Source organism: Monodelphis domestica, chromosome 4 (assembly GCF_027887165.1).
Source record: "Monodelphis domestica isolate mMonDom1 chromosome 4, mMonDom1.pri, whole genome shotgun sequence".
Taxonomy (NCBI): Eukaryota; Metazoa; Chordata; class Mammalia; order Didelphimorphia; family Didelphidae; genus Monodelphis; species Monodelphis domestica.
This window is the reverse complement of record NC_077230.1, coordinates 367,244,335-367,272,116: the sequence shown is the minus strand read 5'-3', so window position 1 is coordinate 367,272,116 and position 27,782 is coordinate 367,244,335. Positions and strand designations below refer to the sequence as shown.

The 27,782-nt window shown below is 48.8% G+C and overlaps 1 protein-coding gene across 2 annotated transcripts; it reads right to left on the bottom strand.

The window, feature by feature from the left end:
• Positions 1 to 282: 282 nt before the first annotated feature.
• On the bottom strand, positions 283 to 26,421 carry MFSD2A (MFSD2 lysolipid transporter A, lysophospholipid). 2 transcript variants are annotated; one of them, XM_056795214.1, is made up of 14 exons: positions 26,313 to 26,421; positions 21,955 to 22,080; positions 15,746 to 15,870; positions 11,235 to 11,358; positions 10,051 to 10,129; positions 9,629 to 9,780; positions 7,172 to 7,262; positions 6,192 to 6,313; positions 5,906 to 5,989; positions 4,382 to 4,465; positions 3,842 to 3,954; positions 2,881 to 3,024; positions 2,554 to 2,730; positions 283 to 837 (listed from the first exon to the last, which is right to left on the bottom strand). In XM_056795214.1, exons 1-14 carry the CDS (start codon positions 26,331 to 26,333, stop codon positions 774 to 776), a joined length of 1,506 nt encoding a protein of 501 aa, XP_056651192.1. In that variant the 5' UTR covers positions 26,334 to 26,421; the 3' UTR covers positions 283 to 773. The 2 variants fall into 2 exon arrangements, with proteins under 2 accessions (XP_056651192.1, XP_056651191.1); XM_056795213.1 differs by lacking the exon at positions 26,313 to 26,421 and adding an exon at positions 25,207 to 25,537.
• Between the last annotated feature and the right edge of the window lie 1,361 nt (positions 26,422 to 27,782).

Genomic DNA, 27,782 nt, shown 5'->3' with positions numbered 1-27,782 from the left:
TTACTTTCCTCCTCCTTTCTCGCTCCTTTTCCCCTTTTCCCCTTCCCTCTTTCTTCTCCCTCTCTATTCTCTCCCCCTACCTATCTTCTCTTTCATCCTTTCTTACTTTCTCCTCCTCCCTCTCTCCTCTCCTCCCTGCCTTTTCTCTTTTCCCCTTCCCATCTCCTTTCTCTCTCTCCCATTCCCCACCCTCCTGACTTCCCCCAGGATCCAGGCTGTTATATAGGCCAACATGAGACCAAATTATAAAAGAATACCCAAAGAAGCAAGTCTGAAAATCTATTACCATTTATCCAACTTTTTTATGTAAATTAATAATATTAATAGCACCGAGGCAGCTAGTTTTTCAAACAGACATATACAAATAGGAAAACATTTCATATGTACACAGTCATTAAGTTATTAATTAGGTTCTTTATAAAACTTCTCTCTACATTAGTGTCTGGGGTCCCAGGGCGGGATCAGTCTCTGGGTAGTCGAAGTTGCAGCCCCACTGGGGCTGGTCAGTCTGGCTGGGAGCTTCTTCCTTTGGAGAGAGGGCCCAGCTCTGGGAGTGCCGGTGAGCAGCAAGTGCATTCAGTAGTCTCTGTAGTATTCACTCCTTGTCTTTTAGAGGCCCCCTGGGGCCTAGAGACCAGATGAACCCCTAGGGTGGCCTGGTTACAGATGGGCCTGGTTTTTGGCCCTGAGTTCATGTTCTTGGCCTGGGCCAGTAGAGCTCCTCAGAGAACCTGAAGGAGCAGGATGTGGGCCTCGGGCACCATGACGTGTTCCTAGAGGATGCTGGCCAATTCTGTAGAGTCTGTGTCAGAACACCCAGAGCTTCCTGCTTCTTCCCTGTATGACCAGGAAAAGACAATGATGTGAGGAATCATAGGAAATATGCCCGATATCCCTGGCCCCACCTCTCCTTCTAAGAGAGATATTCTTGGCCAAGAAGGCTGGTACCAAACTACCACCCAGGCTGGCCCCAGACAGGCTCCTGAGTCTCAGGCAAGTGTCTCGTGTGTGTGTGTGTGTGTGTGTGTGTGTGTGTGTGTGTGTGTGTGTGTGTGTGTGTAATATTTGTTCACTTGGAAATAGCCTTTGTCTGGCAGTGGAGGCTCTTTGCATCTACACATTCTACTCTCCAGCCAGACCCAATTACTCTTTATTCATCAGTGCCCAGCATCCTATTTCTGTGCCCACTCAGCTCTCAGTGTCTAGAATGTCCTCTTACTTCTCTATATCTGCTGGTTTCAAGACATTCCTTTGAGCCCAACTCAAGTGCTCTCTCTTCCAGGAAGACTGCCTGGATTTCCTTTGGCCCCTCAGAACTGCCTCCCTCTGATATCATATATCCCTCTGTAGCTCTCTAATCATATAATAACGTACAACACAATTAGCTTCTTGGTGTCTTATCCTCCCGATGGATTGTAAGCTCCATGAGGCTAGAGGCCATGTCCCTATATATGGTTCTTCTCTAATGCTCTGCAAAGAGGAAATACTTCTCAAGTTTTGTTGAGCACGGGAAGATCTGAACTGATACAAGTTGAAATCAGCAGACCGGGGAAAACAAAATACATAAACGACTCTTAACAAGGTAAATGGAGATAATGGCAATGACAAAACTCCCCCAATTAAATGTGCCATCATTCTGAACAAACTTGGTCCTGCGGAAGAGAGAAATGCGTCTCTAATTCCTTCTTTGTGGTTAGCTGGCACAGAAGAAAGAGTGCTGGGTCTGTAGTCAGGGAGACTCATCTTCCTGAGTTCAAATCTGGCTTCAGACTCCTAGCTATGGGACCCTGGGCAAGTCACTTAATGCTGTTGACTTTAGTTCCTCATCTATCAAATGAGCTGGAGAAGGAAATGGCAAACCACTCCAGCATCTTTGTCAAGAAAACCCCAAATGGGGTCAAGAAGAGCTGGAAAGGGCTGAAATGACCGAACAACAACAACAAAAACAAGGCGTCTCTCTCTGGTGAGGGCTGTATTAAGAAAATGGAAGTGATGGGGCAGCTGGGTGGCACAGTGGAGAAAGTTCTGGGCCTAAAGACAGGAGGTCCTGAGTTCAAATCTGGATTTACACACTTTCTAGCTGTGTGACCCTGGGCAAATCACTTCACCCCATTTGCCTAGCTCTTGCCCTTTTGTTTCACAGTTGTTAAAAAGACAGAAAGCAAAGGTTTAAGGGAAAAAAAGAAAATGGAGTTGATGTAAAACCAAAAGGTATTGACAAAAATTAAAAATAAATATTAGTATAATTACGGCAAAAATGGTAACACAGAATGGTCTAATAGAAGGGGCTTTGAAATGGGCATTGAGAAACCTGTGTTCAAGCTGTGGTTTGGGCTCTGAAAAGCTGGGTGGCCACGAGCAGTGCATTTTCCTCTTTTGGAACCTCAATTTGCTCATTTATAAAATGGGGATAAGAATCCTTACAACTACTAACCTCAAAGGGATTTTGTGGGGAAAGGAGCTTTGGAAACCTTAGAGAGCTAGAACAATGGATGCTGTTATTCTTCTCTTGGCTGAGCTTGGGCCCCCTGCCAGCTCAAAGCAGACTCCTACCTGAGCACCTGCAAGGCCTTTTTGTTCTCCCGACGTTTCTCCTCGTCAATGGGATACAGCTTGAAGAGAAACAAGCCCAAAAGGATGAGGCCAATGGGGACAACAGTCACCAGAATCTTCAGAGTGAACTTGACGGTCTGTGGCTGAGAGCAGCCCCTCGTCAGGTAGCCTGCAAAGCTGGGGGAGAAGGCCGGGGAGGGGAGAGCCAGAGTAAACACCGAGGGCTCCTTTGGCCTCGGTCCCACCTCCAAACTCCCCTCCCCAAGGAGGGGGCCCTCCAGGGCCAGGGGAAAAGCCCTTCACCAGTCGCCCCAGGGACTCACTCACTCAAGGCTGAGTGTGGAGATGCCAAGGGAGACGCCGGATGCAAATTTGGTGAAGAAGACGTAGAAGGAAAAGAAAATGGGTTCGTGTCCCCTGGCACCGGGCTGCTTTAGATGGAAGTCATCGATCACGTCTGGCAGCATGGACCTACAAGGATGATGAGAACAGTGATCCCTCTTCGACAATGATACGGAGTTCACAAATAACGTCTAGAAACAATTCTGTAAAATCTCCATGTTGCAGAGCAGGAATCTGAGGCCCAGAGAATGGTTCTGCCCAAACTTAACATAGCCAATAAGTGGCATGGCCAGCTCTTGAACCCAGGACTCCAGATTCTAGCAACTTTTCACTGGATCTAGTCCAAATCTTTTATTTTACAGAAAAGGAAAGTGAGGCCCATAGAAGGAGAAAGGCTTTCTTTGGTGGCGCGATTAGGAAGCTGGGGGCAGAATATTCTTTTCCTATTCGAGTACTGGATATTATAAATTTGCAGAGTAAGAGGTGGAAGCTACATGTACCACATGTAGTACTGCATGAGCATCAAATGTACCCCCCCCAGCCATGATCCAGCTTAGAATCACCTCCCCACCTTACCATCCACCCTCTATACACACTCATATATTTAAATAATAGAAATAAAAATAAATTTAAATCAATAAAAATAAGACTCAGGGGATCAGATAGCACCATTAGTTTAGAGTTAGAAGGGACCTCAGAGCATTCTCTGGGCCATGACGCCATCTCCCACTCCCTTTTCAGAGGTAAGGAAGCAAAGGCTCATGGGGATCAATAGAACAGTCACTGGTACATGGGTTTAGAACTGGGAAGGCCCTTAGAGATCATCTAGTTAAACTCCTGTTTTATTGAGGTGGAAACTGAGGCCCAGAAAAGGTTCAGTGACTGGCTGAAGGCCACAGTTACATTAACTGGCCTCCTTGCAAAGCCCCCTGGAATTCTGACTCACCAGGGCAGGAGGAAGGCAGCAGCCACACTGACCCCAGCAGCCACTGCTACCACGTAGGTGACGATCAGGTTACTCTCCATCAGGGCGACCAAGATGAGGAAGGGAACAGCTGACTGTGGGGTAGGGACAAAGTCAGTAAGTACAGCTGCCCCCACCACACACACGCACCCACCCACCCACCTCGCCCACTTCTGCATTCTGCTCCCCATGCCTGGAATGTTCTTTCCTTGTTCTTCCCCCACTGAGGTCCTACACATTTTTTTAAGCCTGACTTTCTCTCTTAGTAACAACTCCAAGACAAAAGGGCAAGGGCTAGGCAAATGGGGCGAAGTAATTTGCCCAGGGTCGCGTAGTTAGGAAGTGGCTGAGGCTGTATTTGAACCTGCGTCCTCTTCAGGCCCGGGGCTCTATCCACTGAGCTTCCTAGCTGCCCCCTCCCCATTCTTTACAGCCCAGCCAGCTTCCACCTCTAGGCAGCCAGCCTGCTCTGCTCCCTTTCACACATTCAGGCCTTCTCTCTCCCCCCCCCTTCTCCCTTACCGAGATCCCGAGGTACACAGCTGTCTTCTTCCCAAACCGAGTCAGGAACCACTGCCAGATGGGGATGGTAAGGGTGGCTGAGAGCTGGAATTGGGGAGAACAAGAACAGGATGAGCTGAGGGCACCTCCTGAAGCACAAATGCATGCGCTCTTGGGGAAGGAAGGAAGGCCGGCCATGGGAGATGTGGGGCCTCCCCTGGGTTGGGAGAAGGCAGGGTCCAGGCCAATAAGAATCCCAGCCCACTCTCCTAGCGCCCTTTATGGTTCAGAACCCCCTATGGGAGGTAGGTAGTGCAGGCCCCACTTCACTGCTGAGAAAACTGAGACCCAAAGAGGGGAAGGAACTGACCTAAAGTCACATAGCCAGTATGTATCAGAGCCAGGATTCCAACCTAGGTCTCTCCTGATTGGGTCTAGTAGACTGGAGGGTGTGTGTGTGTGTGTGTGTGTGTGTGTGTGTGTGTGTGTGTGTGTGTGTGTGTGAGAAAGAGAGAGAGAGAGAGAGAGAGAGAGAGAGAGAGAGAGAGAGAGAGAGAGAGAGAGAGAGAGAGAGAGGAAGGGAGGGAGAGAGAGAGAGGAAGGGAGGGAGAGAGAGAGAGGGAGAGAGGGAGAGAGAGAGAGGGAGAGAGGGAGAGAGAGAAAGAGAGAGAGAGAGAGAGAGAGAGAGAGAGAGAGAGAGAGAGAGAGAGAGAGAGAGAGAGAGAGAGAGAGAGAGAGAGGAAGGGAGGGAGAGAGAAGAGAGGGAGAGAGAGAGAGAGGCCACCATCACCATATAATCTAGTGACTAAACCAAGGACATACTTGTCCTGTTCTCTCAAATATGCCCCCAAGAAGGGGATCCACCTTCATGTTCCCTGAGAGTACTGGGGTCCCTGGATGAAGCATGGGCCAGGAGCTCAGACACTTACTGCCTGGGCGACCTTGAGCCAGTTGCCCCCTCTTCTTAGCCTCTGTTCTCTGGTCATAAAATGGGTTAACACTACCTATATGCATGACCTCCCAGGGATACCATGAGGAAAACCGAAATAAAACATCTTTTAAACCTTAAAGTCCCACAGAAACAAGAGTAAAGATTCTGACCCATCTGGGTACCTTTGGCTGGCTCATTACCCCTCCCAGATCACTGGCCCTAGGACACAGATGGGCACACAGACACACACACTTATGACAGACAGATGGACAGAAATAGATAGATACACACTCTTCTCTCTCTGTCTCTGTCTCTCTGTCTCTCTCCCTCTCCATCTCTCTCTGTCTCTGTCTCTGTCTCTGTCTCTGTCTCTGTCTCTCTCTCTCTCTCTCTCTCTCACATGCACACACACGCGCACGCGCACACACACACACGCACGCATGGAGGAGTGTTTTTCTCATTCCCACCTCAGCCTGCCTGCTAGAAGCAGGAATAAAGAATTCCCTGTTCTCTCCTCCTCTGGGCTCCTGGCTCCCCTCCCCCTCCAAGCCTGCCCACCAGCCCCAGCCAGCTCTCCTCCCCACCTCGTTCACACCCCTGTGTGTGGGACCCACCATGATGGCCAGGAGCAGATTCTGAAACTCATTCCGGAAGCCCAGGGTATAGGTGCAGAATAAAGCAAAGTTTCCTTCTACCAGCTAGGATGGGAGAGAAAGACAACCTGAGTAGCCATCCCTTCCTTTCCCAGTGTCCCAATGCCCCCCCCCCCCATAGACCCTTCCCCCAGGGCTCTGAGCATCTTTAGTCCAACTCTCCTTGTCCCTCTTAGAGTGGGCCCTGGGGCCCCGATGTTCTGGTCACTCCTTTCTTCCTCCCACATCCCTCTTCCCATGGTCTTACCATGAAGGCTAGGGACGTGAACAAGAAGCCAGCGATGAGCTTGATATAGGGGCCGTGGTTCATGACCAGCCGGAGTCCCTGGAAAAAAGAAGGGGGCTGCTCCTGCTTCTTCTCACAGGGCTCTGTGGGTCAAAGAAGGGAAATGAAAGATTACATGGGGGGGGGGAGGATAAATAATGAGCCCTGAGCCTTTATTCTCCACAAACACAGGGCTAAGCCCCCATTCACAGTCTCAAGCCCTCTGGGGATGGCCCCCAGAGGAGGTCCTGCCAGTACCTGCCCCTGAGGCCAAGGGTACAGGGCAGAGGCTTCCCTTTCCTTGCTGAGAAGGAAAGAAGGAGGTCAGTCAGGCCCCATTTTCTCTGCATTACTGCCTTGGCAGCACTGACCCATACCTCCAAGCAAAAAGCTGCCTGGGCCAGGCCCAGGACAGAGGGAACAGTTTGGGAAATGAGCCCTCAGAGGAGCCAGATCTAAAGCTCTCATCTTCTCCCCAAATTGGAGGGGGGGGGTCTAGAAGCTATGGGAAAGGAGTAATAAGACCACTCTAGGGGCTCAAATCTGGGCTAAGGGGTAGAGAAGTGGTAAAGAAGGGCATCCTCTAAGATTCTAGAACTTTGGGGTTAGAAAGAACCCACAACTTAGAGCTAGCAGTCATCTTAGACCAGCTAATCCCAGTTTAGAGATGAGGAAACTGAGGCCAAGGGGAGAAGTGACTTGCCCAGAATCAGCAAGTTAATTATAAAGCCAGGTCCTGATCTTAGATACCATCTAATCCAATTCCCTTAATTTACAAGTGGTAAAATTGAGACCAAGAGAAGGGAGGAGATTAGGCCCAGTGACAACAGAATTAATGACAGGGGCTAGGCATGGGTCTTTAGTCTGGTCTGGGTTTAGAACTTGGACTCCCAGTGATGGAGGGCCCCAGACACCGACCTTCCCTTCCCTCATCCCCTCTCTCCACAGCGTAGGTCTCTCACCTCTGTGTTCCTGCACACCCAGGGACAAGATGACCGCACAGAGGACATAGATGGAGGCGATGACCCCAGCCGCTAGCATGTAGGCATTCTTCTGCAGAGGGGAGGAAGCATGGGGTGAGGGTGAGGCAGACGCCTTAGCAAATCAGCACCAAGATCCCCTGGCCCCCTCCAAACTAAACAAATGATGGTCAAGATTCCAGAGGCAGAGTATGGAGTAAAAGTGAAGGAGGAAGGTTCTATGGAAGAAACATAAAAAACAACACAATGAAAGATGGGGGGACAGGAGAGGGAGGGAGAAGGGAAAAATGGAGGAGAGGGACAGGTGAAGGAGAAAGGAGAAGGGGAAGAGGGAGAGGAGGAGGAAAGGAAGGAAGGGATAAAGGATGGAGAAGTAGGGGAAAGGAGAGAGAGGAAAGAAAAGGGAGAAGGGGAGAGGGAGGGAGAGAGAAGAGGAAGGGCAAAAGGAAGAAGGAGGAAAGGTGAAAGGGAGAAAGAAGAGGTGAAGAGAAAAGCAAGAGGAGGAATCAGAATTTGAACAATGGGCTTGCTACTTCAGCAGAATCCAGAATACTCTAGAATTCAAAAAAAAATTTTTTTTGAAAGAAATTGCAACAACCAGGGAGCAACTAGATGGTTCAGTGGACAGAAAGCCATGTGCAGTGACAGGAGGTCCTGTGTTCAAATCTGGCCTCAGCCACTTCCAAGCTGTATGACCCTAGACAAGTCCCATAACCCCTATTGCCTAGTCCTTACTGTTCTGCCTTGAAACCAATATATAGTAATGATTCTACAATGGAAAGTAAGGGTTTAAGAAAGAGAGAGAGAGAGAGAGTGAGAGAGAGAGAGAGAAGAGGGAGGGAGGGAAGGAGGGAAGGAAGGAGGGAGGGAGAGAGAGGGAGAGAGGGAGAGAGAGAGAGAGAGAAAATGGGTTGGGGAAGTTGGTGACTAGGTGGATGAGACCCATGCCTAGAAGGAGACAAGAGGTCCTGAGTTCAAATATGACCTCAGACACTTCCTAGCTGTGTGACTCAGGGAAAGTCACTTAACTCCCATTGCCTAACCCTTACCACACTTTTGCCATGGAACTAATACACAGTATTGATTCTAAGATGGAAGGTAAGGGTTAAAAAAAAAAAGATATTGCAACAACCACCTAGACCATTTTGACCAAAAATCTCCTCTCATCAGGGACAAGAGGCCATCCTAATCCTGACCCAAACATGATCCAAGTTCTCATCCTGAGAGTCCCTGGCCCTGCTGGCCCCCCTCTTCCTTTGGGAGCTCCTACTGTGGTCTCCATTTTGGTGAGGGGCCCAGGCCACTGAAATCTTCATTTCCTTTCCAGGCTCTGCAGCTGACTTTCCAGGACTTTACCACCATGTGCCTGCCAAGTGCTTTCCAACTCTCCCCTCCTCCTCCACCTTTTCCAGCTCTCTGGTTCTTTGTCTTCCCCCATTAGAATGTAGTGAGCTCCCCGTGGCTAGGATCTGCCTTAACTTCTGTTTGTGCAGTATAGGTATCTCCAGTGTGCTTAGCACTGTATCTGGTACCTGGAAAGCATTTAATACTTAATACTTGCTAAAGCCCTCAAAGTAGGGCGACCACAGCTACCTTCCCCAAGGCAAGTCTAACCTGAAACCAAACTCTAAGACACCTTCCGTTCTTTACCTGAACATGGCAATTGTGTGCCCCTTGAAACCTCTCTATCTTTCTAGTTGGCAGCAGGGGCTAGTTTAGGAGAATGTGCACAAAATTTGGAGTCAGAAGCCCTGGGTTCAAATTTCAGCCTTGCTTTTTTGAAAAATCATGGCTGGAAGGGCTCTAACTGTAAGTCAAGTTATTTAACTCTCATTTATCCTCTCTGAAGGATGAGGGGATTGGACCAGATGATTTCTAAGGTCTCTATTAGCTCTGAAGCCTATAATTCTATTTTACCTAGCTGTGTGATCTTTGGTAAGTAGCATTTCACTGAGACCTCAGTCTCATCTGTAAAATGGGGATGCCGTTGCTACCACCATTCCTCCCCACAAAGTTGGCTTATAACCATAAGGCCTTATACTATAGACTTATACTACAGAAGAACTAGAGCAGCTAGGTGGCAAAGGGGATAGAGTACCAGGTCTGGAATCAGTAAGACTCACCTTCCCGAGTTCAAATCTGATCTCAGATATTTACTACATACACACACACACACTACTAATGTGACCTTGGGACAGTCACTTAACTCTGTTTGCCTCAGTTTTCTTATCTGTCAAATGAGCCAGAAAAGGAAATGGCAAACCATTCCAGTATCTTTGCCAAAAATTCCCCAAATGGGATCATAAAATATAGACACAACTAAAAAGGACCAAACAATAATACAGGTGAGCTATGATAATTGTCAGTTCCATTGAAACCCCTGATACCTGGGGCCTCAAGCTAAGCCTTGGATCCTGGGAGAGCCTCAGGGGGCCTCACCGTATCAGTCAGGGAGCCGGTACTGAGTGTCTGATTCACTTCCATGAGCACTGGGATGTCAGGATCTTGGATGCAGGGAGTGTCCACTTTGCCCACAATTTGTCCCTGAATGGCAGTGCCCAGCACTGTGCCCAGCACTTCCACAGTCATCCCTGTTAGTAAAAGAAAAAAAAAAGCAAAGGTGGAGAGGTGAAACCTGTCTTGAAAGCAGGAACCCCACAGGGCAAAGGGCATAGCTGAGACTTCCCAGAGCCCATATTTCCCACCCTGCCCTAAGGAAAGGCAGAGAGATAGGACAAATGGCCATGGACGAGGCAGCTCAGAGCTGGCCTGTCCCCACTCCTTTGGGGGAAGGGCACTGAATTGCATGGAGGGTCTTGAGTTTAGGGATGAGGGGTAATGCCAAGGAGGAAAGGACTTACGGTACGCTGTGGCAGAATCCCGTTCACTCTGTTCTGTGCTGATAAACATGGTAAGTGCCGAGTATGGAACATGGAAACACTGGGATGGAAAGAGAAGACCAATCAGTTTCCACTGGGCACCAAGGAGAAGAACTCTAGTCCCTCTCCACCGAAAGAGGCTTCAGGCAGCATACTGCCCCAACTGGCCTTCTCTTATCCAGGCAAAACATGCCCTGTCCTTTCAGCTGGCCCTTGAATAGCCTAATAGCAAGCACTCTTCTCTTCCTGGCTGTCCTAAGGATGTGGACGAGCTCCAGCTTGTCAGTATCTTTTCTAAGATGTGGTTCCAAGAACTGGCCCCAAAACTGCTGATGGGATCCAGCCTCACAGCCAGGGGAAGAGGAAGGCAGCCATACCAGAAGAGGCAGGCCCCTTGCTTCTCTCCAGAACTCCTTCATTCCAATCTAAGGGAACCTGTGGCTTCCCCAAACAGGCCAAATGACCTGTGGAAAGACAGCTCAGGTAGCAGAAAGAGTACAGTAGTTCAGTGAATAGAGAACTGGAATGGGAGTCAGGAAGACCCAAGTTCAAATTTGGCCTCAGACTCTTCCTGGCTGTGTGACTCTGGGCAAGTCACTTAACCTCTGATTGCCTGACAAAAAAGAACCACTGGAGAAAGAAATGACAAACCACTCTAGTATCGTTGCCAAGAAAACCCCACGGATAACTATGGTCCACGGACACAAAGAGTTGAACATGAATGAACAACAATTGGAACCCCCAAACCTGGGTTCCAATCCTACCACTGCTACTTGCTTAATCTGTGTGATTTGGGGGCCAGTTACTCCTTTCTAGTCCTCATTTACCTCTTCTGCAAAAGGAAGGATCTGGACTAGATGGTCTTTAAAAGACCTTCTGGGGCAGATGGATTGAGAGTCAGGCCTAGAGATGGGAGGTCCTAGGTTCAAATCTGCCCTCAGACACTTCCTAGCCATGCTACCCTAGACCAGTCATTTAAACCCCATTGCCTAGTCCTTACCACCAAATACATAGTATTGATTCTAAGATGGAAGGTAAGGGTTTAAAAACAACCCAAACCTACTGGTTCTAAATCCTATGAGCTCCCCCTGCCCCCCCCAAAGAAAAATAAGCCTGGAAAGGAGAGGAGCATGGGATCCCCTCTGAGATTTAGGTCACTGACTTACCGTCACTAATGTCTCAAAGAGGCAATAGAAGACCAGGTACCACAAAGCCTGGTTCCTGGGAAAGTCGGGCACGAACCAGATGAGAAAATAGGCAATCACGGCCAGTGGAGTGGAAAAGATTATCCTTGGGGAAGGAAACAGGGGAGTTAGTAAAGGGGAGTAAGGCCAGAGCAAAGTCCCCATATCTCCTTCCTATTCCATCCCCCTCCCTAACCCCCTTCTTAACTCAGCACCCCCCCTCCCTCCCTCTGTTCTTAGAGAAAGATCAAAAGAGCAGAGGTCCTTCCTCATGCTCATGCGCCCTGTGCGGAGTTTGAGGGGATCTTTTTTCTCTAAAGTCATACATCCCACATTCCAAGCTGAGGAGGGCACCTGACTAGGCCACCATTGACTGCGTGACCTTGAGAAATTGAGTTTACCAGCCCCGAGCTCCATTTTCCTCTCTGTACAAATGAGAGGTTTGAACTTGATGGCCTCTAAGGTTTTTTTCCAGGTCTAAATCCTATTATGCTCTTGGCCAGAGTATGGAATGGGGTTTAAGGCTAGATCCTAATCCGGGGGGTGGGGGAAGAATTTGGGTGTTGGAAAAAAACCAAGAAGTTGTATTTATAGAGTGCTTTAAGGTTTACAAAGCACTTTTCCTGTGAAACAGCATGGCGTGGGGGAAGAGCCCTGGGTTTGGTGACACCACCCCTTTCCCTCTCTCTTTCTGCAGAACCATCTGTGATATCCCAGGCTGACTGGCCTTAGACCATCAAGGAAGAGCCCCAGGCAGCTGAGGGTTCCTTAGGCTGAGACATTAGCTGAGGGAGAAGGCCTGGATAGTCTACTTTCTTATTAGGGAGGACTTTGAGAGAGAGGCGCCACCTAGCCAAGGTACAAATGGGGAAGATGTCTTCCAAACTGGGTCCTGCTCACCTGATTCCTCAGTTCCCAAATGAATAAAATTGCTAGGCTATCCCTGCTCTCCGCTGAGGAGATCAACGGATGGGAGGGTAGCCAGCCTAGATCTCCAGGAGCAAGGAGACCAGGATGCAGCAGACATCCTACAGGTAGGTCCTGCCTTTCCTATAGTTCCCAGAAGTTACTTCCTCACCACAAGAAAACCCAAACTCAGTATAGTAGCAGACAGTTGAGGTTAGGGAGCAGGGACTATTGCCCAGCAAGGAAATTCAATTAGAGACTGAAATCCCAGAGAACTTGAGAGGGGGGCCCCTAAAAACCAGCTCATTGACCATTCTACTCCAGCATTCTAACAATGCCAGATAAATGACTTCTCTCTGAACCTGTTTCCCCACTTGTCAAATCCTTGGCTTTACAGTTGTTAGATAAGGGGGCAGCTAGATAGCACAGTGGATAGAGTGCCAGGTCTGGAGTCTGGGTTCAAATTCAGCCTCAGAGACTTCCTAGCTGTGTGATCCTGAGCAAGTCACTTAACTGTGATTGCCTAGCCCTTGTCACTCTCTTGTCTTAAAACGGACACTAAGAAGGTAAAAGTTGGTAAATAAAGCACTTAGAAGTCATCTAGTGTCCATCTCATCCTAGAGATACCCGAGCCCTGTGACCTCCTCTCCTTATAGGTGAGACCTTAGCCTGGACCACCAGCACTGGGGCCCCAGCCAGGTTCACTTCACTCCTGACTCAACTCACTGTCTGCCTCCACCTTGTGGCCAGCCTCTCCCTACTTTTCAGCTGTCTCCTTTCATTAGGACACAGGCTTCCCCACAGCAAGAACCCTCTCCTGGGCACCTGGTAAGCAACCAATGTCACCTTTCTATTTCTTCCCCCTCGGTTACCGTGAAAGAGGCCCTGAGCAGAGAAGGGTCTGGGGGAGCTGAGGAATGCCCCAAACCCAGGGTGCTTCCTCCATTACCTTCCCCCAGGACAGGTCCACAGCCAGCCACACAGTCAGGGGCATTTGAGGCCCCTAGTCTGTGCTTTTATTATTATCATTATTACACGATTTTTATTCAATGACTCCCTCCACCACCACCATCATTGCTTCTACTGCAGTTACTACTACTACTGGTATGATTGTTACCACTACTTTTAACTACTACTACCAGTGGCTACTGGTACTACTACTACTAGCGTTACAATTACTCCAACTCTTCCTATTCGGGTTACTGCAGTACTCCGGCTCCCCGGCTGTCTGTCCTCTGCTACTGTTGCTATTGAATCCTGTTGCAGGTGCTGAGGCCACAAGGACAGGAATGACACAGTTCCTGCCCTCTCGGAGTTTGCAGTCTAAGGGAGCAGACATCCAGATCATTCAGGGGAGGGGGTGGGGGAGGGCCGGCAGCTGGGCGCCCCGGCTGACCCTGAGAGCCCCCTGGACTCCTCGGTTGTTTGGGGGAGCGGAGGGGGACGAGGCGAGGCCAAGGAAGTCTCCAGAAAGGGCTCAGCCTGTGGCTCAGGGACGCTCCCCTCTTTGGACTTCCGGGAGCCGGCCAGAGCAGGAGCTCTCCCGGGCGGGCTGAGGCTGGCACTCGCTCCCACGCTCACACTCCGACCCTGCCTTCACAAGCAAGCATACATACTGGCCGACTCCTTCCAGGGATGCGGAGAAAGCCTGCCAGCGCAGAGGCAGGAGTTTGACTGGGAGTAACCCCTGACCTCGCCCAGCTGGGGAACCGGCCCCCGGCCACACCCTGCCTCCCCATTGGCTGAGCCGGGTGGGGAGATGCCGCGGGGCTGAGCCACACCTCCTCGTTACCGCCAGTCCGGAAACTCTGCCAGGCTGCCTCAGCTGGGCTTCCCCGGTCTGCCTCCACCTGGGCCCCCTCCCCAGCCAGGGCCAAGCCCTGAGATCCGGGGATTTCTTGAACTAAAAGGGAGCTCCGGGTCATCTAGTCCAGCCCTTTTCTCTTGGAGAGCAGTAAAACAAGCCTCCCTCAAGGGCAGTGACTTGTCCAAGGTCCCAAGGCTAAGGAGGGAGCGGGGTGGAATTTTGGAGCCCAGATCAGATAGATCTCTTGTCTCCCCCTTTCCCGGCCCCTGACGGGCCAGTGCCTAGGAGGACATGAAGTCAGGGAGGAGGGGGAGGCGGAAGCAGGTGAAGAATGACTGATATAAAAAAAAATAAACGCCCCCAAAGCATTCTCATCCTAGGGAGGGTCTGGATCAAAGACTTTTGGCCTCGGGACCTGGCCCAGAGTTGGGGCAACTGCATGGGAAAGGAAGCCAGGCAAGGGGTGGGAAGGGCTGGCCAGACCTTTGAAGACAGGAGGGCTAGGTGGGGGGTCCCAGGAGTAGGCAGGCGCCCCAGCCTCACGGAGATAGATGGGGAGGGGAGGCTCAACCAAACAGGAGGCACACCCTGTCCCCCCCAAGCAACAGGCAGGATGTCCTGTAGGGAACCAGAACCCCGTCCCCCCCCCAACCCATCCGGCAGTCTGTTCATTTTAGGATCACAGGATTTTAAAGCTTGAAAGGATTTTTTAAAAAAGGACTTTAAGTTTTAATCTGGTCCAAAGCTCTTTTTAGAGAGAGGAAAACCAAGGCCCAGGGAGAGGAAATGTTTTGTCCAAGGTCACAAAGGAAGTAAGCCAAGATCTGAACCCAGGCCCTCTGATGCCAAATCCAGGGCCCCTTCCACTATTCTACATCTGTCCACACCATCTCCTGGTGCAGGATGCTCATACCCTGTCCTTTGCCACTCCCCTCCTCCCTTCTTCAAACAATCAGGCAATGGATTAAAGTTCTTTCAGAAAAATCCTGGGGGCTGGAGAAACCCTGAAGGCTGCCTATCCAGTCCCTCACCCCCTGGCACCAACCCCAGCTGCTAAGGACTTTGTTGCATACTGGTGAACAAGCAAAAAGGGCAGGGAGGGTTGGTGAGAAGGGAGAGAACCAATGGGCAGAAAGTGGCTTCTTCCTCCTGCCCAAAGCCCGCCTAAGCCTATGAAGAGAACTTAGCAAAGCAGGTCTCCTCCTCCCCTCCACATAGCACAGAAGGCCGGGGAGCTCTGGGGAGAAAATGACCAGGGCATTTGGGCCTTATCCTTAGGATTGCTCCAAGAAGAGGGACAGGGAGACTATAGATCTAACACTATTTGGGGTAGACGAGACTTCCCTGGTTGATATTGGGGTGCATGCCTAGAAAATGAGCCTTAGACTGCTAGCCAAGTAAGCAAGAAAGGAAATCAGTAAGGGCCAAGTCCTAGGCACTGTGCCCAGTCTGCTTGGAAGAGGCCATCCTGGATCGGCTCCTATGCCAACCACAGGGGAATGACCAGGAGCTCCCTAAAAATACGCAGAGGGCAGGCCATGGATCAGTAATACAGGAGGTTCTAGACCAGGGTTACAACCCCTGGCTGCTTACGTCAACCCCAGGCCAGCCCCAAATCCTGCGTCATCTTTCCCCATTCTGAAGCTTGTAACCCTGGAGCTTGGTTCATCAAAACAGGTAACAGGTACACAGGCTACCCAGCAATGTTAGAGGCAGTAGGGAAACGGGCATCAGCTAGAGGGGGTAGGGAAAGAGGATTGTCCAGGGTATCTGTTCTTACCAGGGCATCAGGCGCCCCAGACGACTCCAGGAAGATTTGCTGATGCAAAACCCAACCAATGGGTCAGTGATGGCATCCCAGGCACGGCCCACAAACAGAATGATGGAAGCAGAGAAGGGGTCCACCTGATGGAAGGTTGGGGGAGAGATGATGAGAAAGGTGAGTTAGGAGGCCAAGTGACTACCCTAAGCCAGAGGGGCTCCCCTATATCAAACCATCTGGGGGCAATCAGAGAAAGCTGGAATGAATCTTAGAGAGATGGTTCTCCATCCTTTTTATATTGTGGTCCCATTGTCAGCCTGGAGAAGCCCACAATCCCCATCTAAATCATGTTTTTAAATACATAAATAAACCACACAGGATAGCAAAGGAAACTAGTTATACTAAAGTACAATTTATTAAAATTATACAAGTTCACAGACCCCAGGTTAAGAACCCCTGGTCTAGTTCAATACTCCCATTTTACAGATGAAGAAACTGAGGCTCAGAGGGGACAGTGGCTTATTCAAGATCCCAATGGTAGTTTACTTACTACCTTGACAAATGCCCCAGCTTATCCATCTTCTTTGGCCAGTTCAGTCTTCAAGTGCTCACTGACTACAGGAGTGGGAGCTATGGTAGAGGCTGGGGTTTGAGAGAAGAAGCCTTAGGCTGCTCTTCAGGGAAGAGGATTGGATTTCAAATTCAAAGACTTGAGTTCTAAGTTTACCGACTCCCTATGTTACTGTGGGTAGATCCCACAACCCCTCTAAGCCTCCTTTGTTCCCATCTCTAGAGGATCTCTGAGAAGGGCAGCTAGGGGGTGCAGTAGAGTGCTGGACCTGGAATTGGGAAGCCCGAGTTCAAATTTAACCATACTATGTGAACTTGAGAAAGTCACTTAACCTCTGTTTGCCTAGAAGAAGGAAATGGCAAACTTCTTCAGTATTTGCCAGGAAAAGCCCAAATGGAGTCATGAAGGGTTGGACATGACAGAAAAGTTGGACTGAGAACTTGGAATGAGAAACAAAAGACATCTTTAATTTTACTAATCTCGAACTTCAATCTGGCATTTCCTTCAATTATTTAAAAACATGATTTTCAAAAGATTGCTAGTAGGAACCATAATGGGATATATATGTAGAGAGGGAAGACATCTTATAAGCCCCCTTCCCCAACCTCATAGTTTTACAGCTGAGTCCCAAAGAGGTTAAGTGGCTAGCTGAATGTCACACAGGGATAAGTAGCAGAGCTGAGGTTCAAATCCAGTTCCTACGATTCAAGATCTAATTAGTAAACAAGAATTTTTAGAGGGTCTACTATACAACAGCCCCTGTTAGGCACTGGGAAAACAAACTTTAAAAATCAAACATTCTCTTCCTTTGAAAAGATCTTTCAAGGAAAATCTAGCCTTCTTTCTAACATATCTTACATATTCAAGGATTTGCTGATAGATGTTTAACAACCAGCTGTCTGGGAGCAGTGGCTGGGAGGAGATGGGGAGGATCTTTAAAAAACAACAACTTTACTTTTAAAAAATATTTTAAAAAAACAACCCAAACCTCTTATTTTCTGTTCCAGTAATTCTAGGGTTAGACAAATGAGGTTAAGTGGCTTGCCCGGGGTCACACAGCTAGGAAGCATCTGAGTCCAGATTTTTTTTTAATTTCTAAAAAGACTTTATTTTCCCTATTACAAGTAATTACAATTTTCAACATATGTAGAGATGGTGATCAATTTGATTTGGGCCATATTTCTATTATCATGCAAACCATACTTCCATATTTTGAAACTAGATTTGAATCCAAGATCTCCCAACTCCAGACCTGGCTCTCTATCCACTGGACCACCTAGCTGCCCCTGCAGGACATTTATTTTTTAACCCTGACTTTCTGTCTTAGAATCAATACTGTATATCAACAGACAACCTAAGGACAGCTAACGTAAAAGAGGGGACGTTGGGTGTTATATGATAGGCAAAGTGCTGACTTTGCTGAGTTCAAACCCTGGTTGTTTCTTTACTAACTGTATGACCTTAGGCAAGTCATGTCTGGACCTCAGACACTCATCTATAAAATTAGGGAGTTGGTCTCCGAGATTCCTTCCAGCACTTTCTCCTCTGATCTGCCCACACATGAACCTTATGAAGCTTTTTGACTCTGCCAACACCTTACATAACATTTCTGTAATGATTATATGGAATTCTGTGAGATGCAAAGCACCTTCCTCACACCAGCCAGGAGAGGTGGGTGGCATGAGAGGTAGGTATTTCTACAAAGAGACAAGAAAAGTGGAAGAGAAGGGAAATGTAGTTGTTCAGTTGTTTTCAGTCGTGTCTCACTCTTCATGACCATATTTAGGGTTTTCCTTGGCAAAGATATTAGAATGGTTTGCCATTTCCTTCTCCAGCTCACTTTATAGAGGAGGAAATATGAGGCATATGGGGGAAAGTGACTTGCCCAGGGTCACACAACTAGTAAGTTTCTGAGGTCAGATTTGAACTCAGGAAGAGAAATCTTCCTGACTCCAGGCTTGGCACTCTCTCTACTCTGCCACCTAGCTGCCCAGAGAAGAGAATAAATCATTTATATATCACCTACTATGTGCTAAGTAGTTTACAAATATTATCTCATTTGATCCTTACAACCCTAGGAAATAAGTGCTATTATTATCCCCATTTCAAAGATAAGAGGCAGACAGAAGTCAGGAAATGTGTTCAGGGTCACACTGCTAGTAAATGTCTGATGTAAACCCAGACCTTTCTAACTCCAGACTTGATTAAAGTCCAGTGCCTTCAACTGGTTTCTCCATAGTCTACAAACCAGTGTGACCTTTCTAACGAAGAACTTGAGGGGAACTACATAGTTCAGTGGATTGAGAGTCAGGCCTAGAGAAGGGAAGTCCTGGGTTCAAATATGACCTCAGCTGTGTGACCCTGAGCAAGTCACTTAACCCTCATTGCCTAGCCTTTACTGCTCTTCTATCTTGGAACCAATACTTTAGTATGGATTCTAAGGCAGAAGGCAAGGATTTATTTTAGAAAGTAAAAAAAAAAAGTTAACTTGGGAATTCATCAACTCCCCTATTAAAAAATCTTCAATAGTTCCCTATTGCCTAGGGTTCAGGGTTTTCCATCATAGCTTGGTCCCACCTTAGCTGTCTTCTCAAGGAGAATACAACACACCTAGCACATAGAACCGTTTGAGGAAAGCTTATCAACACTTGACTGAAAATACAAACTAAACCTCGAACTCCAGCCAGACTGACTGGGTCTCACTGTCTGAGCATGCACACACCACATTCCCTGCTCATTCCAGGCTTGGCTCTCAGACTTAACCCTTTCTTTATCATCCTCTAAGATCACATGCTCTCCAAAGTCCAACTCAACCCCCCTCTTCCAGGAAGCCCTCCCAGGAAGCTCCCTGGGACCTTTTCCTTCTCTGCCCTCTTATAGTCCTCATGGTCAGGGCCTAACCCTAGTGGCATTGGGATGTAGGGGCAAAGTACTGCAGCTGAAGTCAAGAGTCCTGGTTTCAAGTCCTAATTAGCTATGTGATCTTGTATAAATCACTTCCTTCTCTGGGCCTGAATTTCTTCATCTGGAAAAAACAATCCTTCCACTACCTCCATTACAATGTTGAAAACCTTAAAAAAAATGAATTCCTAAGAAAACCACATCATAGAAAGGGGAGATTTTCCTAACTGTAATTATGGTAATTATGATGAGGTTTTTCTCTTTCCCACTGGACTGATCCTACATAGGAGGAACCATTTCTTACACTTTACTGAGAGCATGAGAAAAGTCCTGATGTGAGAATTCTCTGGATGGGTGTGGAAATTCTCCATATCACGGGTATGGGAATTCTCTCTTTGGACGTGGATCTTGGAGAACCAACAGTCATCCAACAGCCACTCACCACCCCACTGGCTGGGGCAACAGAGGTACACAAAAGAGCCAGTTATGGCCCTCAGAGCTTAGGAGATCACCCCAGGCTTGGGGTTCCTCCTCCCATCATCCTTCTCTGTCAGAGGCTTATCTGGCCATTAAAAGTCAGCTTGTACTCTTTTGGTGGTGGCAAAGAATTGGAAACTAAAGGGATGCCCATCAATTGGAGAATGGCTGAACAAACTGTGGTACATGTTGGTGATGGAAGACTATTGTGCCATAAGAAAGGATAAGCAGGATAATTTCAGAAAAGCTGGAAAGATCTATATGAACTGATGCAGAGTGGAAATAAGCAGAACCAGGAGAACAGTGTACACAGCAACAGCAATATTGGATGATGATAATCTGTGAAAACTTGGCTACTCTCAGCAATGCAGTGACCTGGGACAATCCTGAAAGACTTATGGTGGGGAATGTTAAATTACTGTTAGCAAAGGGAGTGGTCATAAGCCCCTCCCTCTCCTAGCACTTGGGAGGGGTGTCTCTGACCAAGGCTCAGTCTTGCCTTTCTCACCATTTGTGTAAACATCTGATTGACTCCTGAAGTCCGAAATTGAATTGTTGGGTTATGAACTGCTTGAGGACAGGAACCTAATCTTTCTGTTTCTCTCCCCTGTTGTTCAGTCCTTCACTTGTGTCCAACTCTTCATGATCTCACGGACCATAGCTATTCGTGAGATTTTCTTGGCAAAGATATTGAAGTGGTTCACCATATCCTCCTCCAGTGGATCTTTTTGTCAGGCAATTGGATGTGAAGTGACTTGCTCAGAGTCACACAGCTAGGAAGTATCTAAAGCTGGATTTGAACCTTGGTCTTCCTGACTCCAGGACTGGTGCTCTATTCCCTGAACTGCCTAGCTACCTTCTTGTCCTTCTCCTAGAGGTTTAATAAATCTTTGCTGAATTGACTTCAGCTTTCCCTCTCTTAGTTTCAGTTTCCCTTCTAAAACATACTTTTAAGGATCCATTATTTGTCCTTTCAGTTGGGTTTCTGATGTCCCTGTGGCTTTCTCTGCTTGAAAAAAAGGGTCAGTCCCCCAACCAAGCAATGTCCCTTTTCTCCTTCTGGGGAAATCAATTCAGCTTCACATTCTGCCTTTCCTCAGAAGAATAAGCAAAGTCTTCCCAGAAGAACCAGTGCCCCCTGCCAGAAGCATGGAGGATGGGCTAGGTTGGACCTGGCACCAAACTCATCCTGGATGGGCTCAGCCACTGTTACCCTCTGAGAGTTTCGGTGCTCCAGTTCCCAGCCTCCCTCCACCCCCACCCCATCTCCTGTGGTAACAATGAGGGGAAAAGGGTCAGACTCGGCCCTCCCCATCAGCTAACAACCACTCCCTGAAAACCTCATGCCAAGGCCCCTGCTTGCCCCTAAGCCAGGGACATGGTGTGCCCATCTCTTCTTGGAACAAATTGGCCAACCACTACCAACAGGCAGGCTTCCCCCTGCTGACCCCCACCTCATCAGGCCCAGACTTCTTCCTGTTCCCTTATATCCCCTCCTTCCTTTCATCAATTGCAAAGGGAGGAAGAAAGCATTCTTAGTCTTCCCTTCTCTCTCCACCTCCACCTCCACCTTCATCTATATCTGCCTTTGGAACAAGGATAACCCAGGCCCAGGGAGTCCTCTCTTAAATCATTTTTGAAGGGATAGAGCCTTCCAATTGCCAAGCAGCTAGGAATCAGAAAGCCCTGAGTTTGAATCCTACCTCAGATATTAACTATGTGACCCCAGGCAAGTCACTTTACTCTTCTTAGCCTCACTATCCCTATCTTTAAAATGGGGACAATTTGTTTTTCTAAAAACAAACAAATAAATAACAAAATAAGCCAATAATAAAAATACTTTCCTTAAAAATAAATAAAATGGAGGCAATAAGAGCACAAACCTCCCAATGTTGCTGTGAGAACAAATGAGACAACATATGTACAGAGCTTTGCAATCTTCAAGCTCTATTTACATCATTAGATCAGAAGACAACTCTGTCAATGACTTGGCTTTATGAATTTAGGAAACTCACTTAAGGGCTTTGGGCCTTGTTTCCCCATCTGTCAGTAGACTTGGAACACCTTAGACTAAGCAATTGAGGCTCCTTCCTAGTGCTAACATCCCAATCTCAGGTCCTTCTCAGCTCTCACATCCCATGATCTCAGCTCTCTCCCACTCTGACATTCTATGGCTCTATAACCTTCAGGGGAAATAAGTAGGGAAAGGAAGAGGGGAGGGGAGGCCCATACCCTGGCATACATGGTGCCCAGAAACAGCCTAGAGCTAGTAACTTACCTGAGCCACATCCAGTAGGTAGATCTGGAGGAAGAAGCCCAGAGCACAGCCAGTGATCTGGTAGGGAGCGCCCCCCACAGCATAGCAGAGCTTATTGCAGATGGTCAGCTGCTTGGTCCTATCCTTCTGTAGAGACAGGAAGCAGTTCAATGGGGGCTTGTCCAGCAAGTCCCCATGGGAGCAGATAGTCCCAGTTCCCCACTGTCAGGGCCAACAAGCTCTCTTTTCAGGGTCCCTCCCCCAATCCAATAGGCTCCCTGGTTCTCCATCCCCTCCCTTCTCCCACTCATAGCCAGGCCACTCCTCACTTCAAGGAGAAACAAGAAATGTTCCTTTTTGGAGACTGGGGGCAGGGAGAAGAGGAATGGCAAATAAAAGGAAAAGAGGTGGGAAGGAAAGAGCTCTGACTTTTGCCTATCCTTATCCCCACCTCCAAGCTGGACCTTCAACTTTTGGGGTAACCTAAGAGCTCTTCTCCCCTTTACTTCCCACTCCCAGCCCAAAGACAGTCTCTAATCAGGGGAAGACACTTTAGGGAATAAGGAAAACTGAGCAGGTTTCAACAGCTCAACCAGTCCCTTGCCTAGCACTACCACAACCTGAAAATCTTCTTCAAGGCATCTGGGACCTGGGCCCAACTCTGCCCCCACCTACCTACCCAGGACCAGGTCTCACTCACCCTCCTTTTGAATAGACCTATCTATAAGGGCTGAGGGGAAGCCTAGCCCAGGGTCTCAGCCCTCTAAGCCTAGGCCCACAGCTGCTTCCTTCCATCTGGGTCCATCAAGGTCTCCATAGCTTTTGGAGCAGGATGGGGGTTGGGCTGGTGCCTAAGAAGGAAAATCCATCCCAAGATTCCAGGATCCTCCAGGCCCCAAGAACTTCATTTTGCCTGGGGGCGGGTAGAGTTCCCCAGAGCCTGGATGGAGAATGCTCTCTAGACTGCCGGTAAGTGGTCATTAGGAACTGGCCCCAGTGCTAAGAGCCTTAGCACAGACCTCGAGCTACCTTGAGATCTTCTGGTCACCTTCAGAAAGTTTAGGCTTCTCTGCTGGAAGTTCTAGGAGAAACTATAGATGTCCCATATCTTCGGTGAGCACTCACTAAATACTTGTTGAACCAAATGACATTGGGCTCTTTTCCCTTCAAGCTGCCTAGCCAAGAAGGCTAAAGGGCTTAAAAACCTGAATTCCCAGCCAGCTCAGCCAATAACTTTTCATTCTGGTTTGTGGGTAGGTTCCTTCCTATCCCTGGGCCTCAGTTTCTTCCTCTGCTAAATGGACTGAAAAGCCTACAATTTGACTTTATGAGGAAAGGAATGACTTGACTAAATTCTCTTTCCCTTGGCCTGGGGCACATTAGGTATACATTTAATAAACTTGAACTGATTTTCTGCAACTTCTCTTCCTAAACTCTGAAAAGGGCGGGGGAGAATGATGAGACCACGGTGGGGGTGGGGAAACTAGAATTACTCATCATGGACAGATTAACAGCTGAAATGGGAGCCCCTTTAGAGGAGCAATTAATAAAATTAAAAGGTAAAGATTCATCTCAGAATTCCAGGCGCAGCTTCTCTGCTAGACCGCCCAAGCAGTGGGAAAGAAGGAAGAGAGGTCTGACCCAAGACCCCCTACCCCAGCACCCTAGGCTCCAAGTATCTCCCAGAATGGAGGGGGGAAGGGACTGCAGCAGGGGCAGACAAGAGACAAATGCCCTGCCTAGCCCAACCCGATACACTGTAGTGTGCTTCTAAAATTAATTCGAGAGCCCCAGGAATGGGCGGGGACAGGGAGTGGTGGGATCACCAACCAGCGGGACAAGAGAGGGGGCAGGGGGCAAGAGGAGGCAACCTCGGGGTCTGAGCTTCTTGGCCGGGATGGAGCCGGACTGTGTGTCCCAACGGTCCGGCCCCTGCAAAACCCGCAACTTTGCCAAGACACAGATAGGAGCAGGCAAGAGCCAGAGCAGCCTCCCAGCAGCACCTTCACCCCCAGCCAGATGGAGTCGGGGAAGCAGGGCGGCTGGCAGAACTAAAAACTTCCCCTCCATCTCTATGTCTCCATCCCTCCGGTGTGTTCTGCTTCCCTCAGCAAGGCTCAGCCTCGTCCCCTTTAAGAACGGCGCCTCGGTTCCCATGAATGAACCTGAGGGGAAAGTCCGGCTCTGAAGGGAAGGCTGGGTCTTGGAGTCCCGGAGTCTAGGAGTTCCGAGGCCCCGTCCCAGACGCTAAGTGGGGATCTAGCTATGGGATCTCCGGGAGCCGGGGAACCGGGAAGCCCGGCCGGATGAGGCATAGCGGAGTCACTCACTAACTACCACGTGGAGCCGGCAGCGGATGGGCCAGGCTATACGAGAAGAGAGAGGAAGGAGGGTGGGGGAGGGAGTAGGGCTGTTTGCCTGCTCCAGCCCCCCGCCCCACCTGAGCTACATCGAAACCTGTACCCCGAACCTGACGCCACCTTAGCCTCCCCCTTCCCTCCGCCTCTCCCACCCTCCCACTCCCCAGTTACCCTATCAAGCCCAGGTCTCCAGGGAGAACACTGTCCTCCGCAGGACTCTTTCACTAATCATTCTTCCCATTGGGTCCGACTCTTATTCCTCTCTAACCCCCTTCCCAGCTCACTCGGCCAGCTGAAATCAGCCCCTCCCGACCACCTCCCCAAGAAATTCGCCGAAGAGCTGAGGACTTTCTCCACATCCCTGGTCCCGGAATGGAACCTCCCCGTGCTGGCCCTAAGCTTTGCCAGCTCTGTGCCCCTACACCGAGATTTCCTCTCCTAGCCCTCCCCATCTTCACCAGCCCTATATGCCTTCTACCTGTGCTCCTCCCCAACCTCAAGAAGATCCCCTTTCTCTAGAATTTTTTTTCTCTTCCCCGTATCCATCTCCCCTAAATATATTCCACCTTGCCACATACACTCTTCCTCGGGATCCACAGCCACCACCAGCTGCTCCCCCTTTTCTAACTAAACCCCTCCCTCCCCCTGTGCTGTCTCGTTCCCAATTCTCTCAGCAGTTCTGTGTCCCGAGATTCTGCTCCCCAGATCCAAGGCTCCCCCCATCCTACAACCTCCAGGCTCCAAGCCTTATTACCCTTTTGTCATCTCTTTTCCTCGTATGCCCCCCTTCCCCAGTATGTACCCCCACATATTGAGCCCTCCTACCCCTCCAGTCATTTGCCATCCCCCGACCTGTGATCCTTCAACCCTGAGTCGCCACCATCCTACTCCTCCACTTCGCCTTTCTTCTCACCTGTGTCCGGCCGTTCTCCTCACCATGGAGGATGCTGGGGGGTAGCAGCCCAGCGGCAGAACCGCTTTCTGCGCCCTCGCCTTTGGCCATGGCCCGAATCGGAGCAGAACTGGGGTGCCTGGGGCCGCTCTTGGCTTTGAATGAAAACGCCGGGGAAAGCGAAGCGCCTGGCGGCTGAGCCGGCAAAGAGCTGTCTGCCCGCCGGCTTTCTTTCTTTCTTTCTTTCTTTTTTTTTCTCCCTGCTTCTGTGTGTCTCTGCGTGTGTGTGTGCTTCTCCACCCCGCCTCCCTTTGGCCCTTTCTAGACTTTCCCTCCTCCGCCTCCTCCTCCCTTCTTAAGGACCTGCCTCGCAGGTCCGCCCCCTGTCAATCACCAGGTTCTGCCCCTGGCCCCGCCCCGGGCACTCGCCAGACTTTCAGAGATGCCCTCAGCTCTCGAATCTCCCGAGTGGACGCTTGGCACCCCTTCCCCTTCCTGGGCCCTTTTGTCCTTTCTTTACCTGGTGCCCGGGGGATTTAAGCCAAACGCCGAGGAGTGTTCCTGTGCTGGGAGCGAGATGACAGTTCAGCTAGAGACCATGGGACGGAAAAAGACCCCTGGGACGGAAAAAGACCCCGGTGTCGGAGTTCTGAGAACCCCATTTCCAATCTAGGGGCCAGAGTCGAGACCGGGTCCTAAAGCAGCTGCTATTATCCCCGGGAATCTCCTAGAACATCAGGGGAGAGCTTCTCAGCTCCTCAGAGGCACTCTAGTCCTACAATCATTTATGATATGAAGTGTCTACTAAAACCAATTTGGACATCTAGGTGGTGCAGTGGATAGAGCAGCTGGCCTGGAGTCAGGAAGATCTGAGTTCAAGTGTGACCTCAGACACTAGTTGGTTGACTCTGGTCTTGTCACTTAATGTCTATTTGCTTCAGTTTCTCATCTGCAAAATGGGGATACCAAGAAGGAAATGGCAACCTAAGATCTTTGCCAAGAAAATCTCATGAACAAGTCCATGGACTCAGGAAGAGTCTATCAGAACTGACCCACCACAACAAAGGTCAAGTACAAGGTAATAGAAAGAGCAAAGGAAAGCCAGCCCCTGCCCTCTAGAAGTTTACCTTTTGTTCTGTGGACTCCATATGGAGATAAACTTATATATGATTGGGTTAGAGGCAGTCAGAGGACTCCTTCCCTCTGGGATTCAAGTTCTATTGATCGATGCTCTGGAAATAGATAATATGAGGAGAGGGCAAATCACAGCTCTCAGGAATTAGAAGCTTTGGATTTACTTATTTAAGAACTGGTGTGAACCCATCTTAATTAGCATGTTTATCAAATCAAGGTCCAGGTCGGAAACAGCTCTCCTCTAACTGGAGATTTAGAGAGCTCAGAATCTGCACTGAAGAGACTTCTGGGTGCTGCCTCATCTAATCAAATATGTTAAAGTACACTGATAAGAACAATCACAGCTTTGTTAGGAGGAGGAGGAGAAATCTACGCAATGTCAAAACAAAAGCTATCGATAGAAATCTATTTTGAAAAACTAATTACCATGGGAATTTACGTAGCAATTTACTTTTCAAAGACCTTTACTTAGATTGTCTCCCCAAGCCTCACCCAGGGGTAGGGGCTTCTTTGCCAGTCCCCAAAATAAACCAGCTCCAGACCTCCTGTAATAGCTCCCAGGGGAGCCTCTGAAGACTGGCCCAGCTGAGCTGGAGTGACCCTCTGCATTTTACTCTGCACAGATTGGTTCATTTCTAGTTCCCCTTAACTCCCACCCCTACTCTAAAAGGAAACAGTTGCTGCTATGGCAGCTGTGTCCTTGGCCATCGTTTCATAGGAAGTGGGACACCTGGGGAGATCAAGCCTAGGGGTCAAGAGGCCCGAATTGGAGTCCAAGCTAGCCCTGTGATATTTGGCAATCCCTTCCCTATTTAAGCCTCAGTTTCCTTGTCTGTAAAATAAGGGGGAGGGGCAGGATGGGGTAGGAGTGTGAGGCCACATCTCCAAAACCTCTTTCTGTTCTAAAGTATGTTTCTATGACAATTTTGAGCTTTTCCTAGTTTCCTCAAATGTAACATCCTCCAGGAAAACTTGAACCACCTCCAGCCCCATTAAAAACAACTTTGCTTCTTCTACCTAATCTGCACTTTATTTGGGCCCCTTAATGCATTTATCAAGTAATAGTGTAAAGAAGTTATCTGTGTCTATGTCATCTGTCCACCTGCTAGATTATGAGCTGGAAATCTCCTCCACCCTGAGCCCCTGCTCACTCTGTGGGAGGACTTTATATATATTTGTGTAATGTTTGGAAGTATGAAAAAAATGAATGAGAGAATCTGTGAAATTCTCAAACTGATTCCCTCAAAGTTCTATATTATGTTCAAAGTTTTAAACTGTTAACTACTATCAAAATATGAACTAATGCTAAACACTAAGGCTTCTCCCTCCTCCATTTCTTCAGCAGCCCACATATAAGTTTTTGTTAATTCATCTGATATATTGAGAGGAACTCAAAAGAGCAGGAAAGAGGAATCAGCAGAGAAGAATTCTAGTTCTAGCTTTGCCACTGACTTACTGGTAGC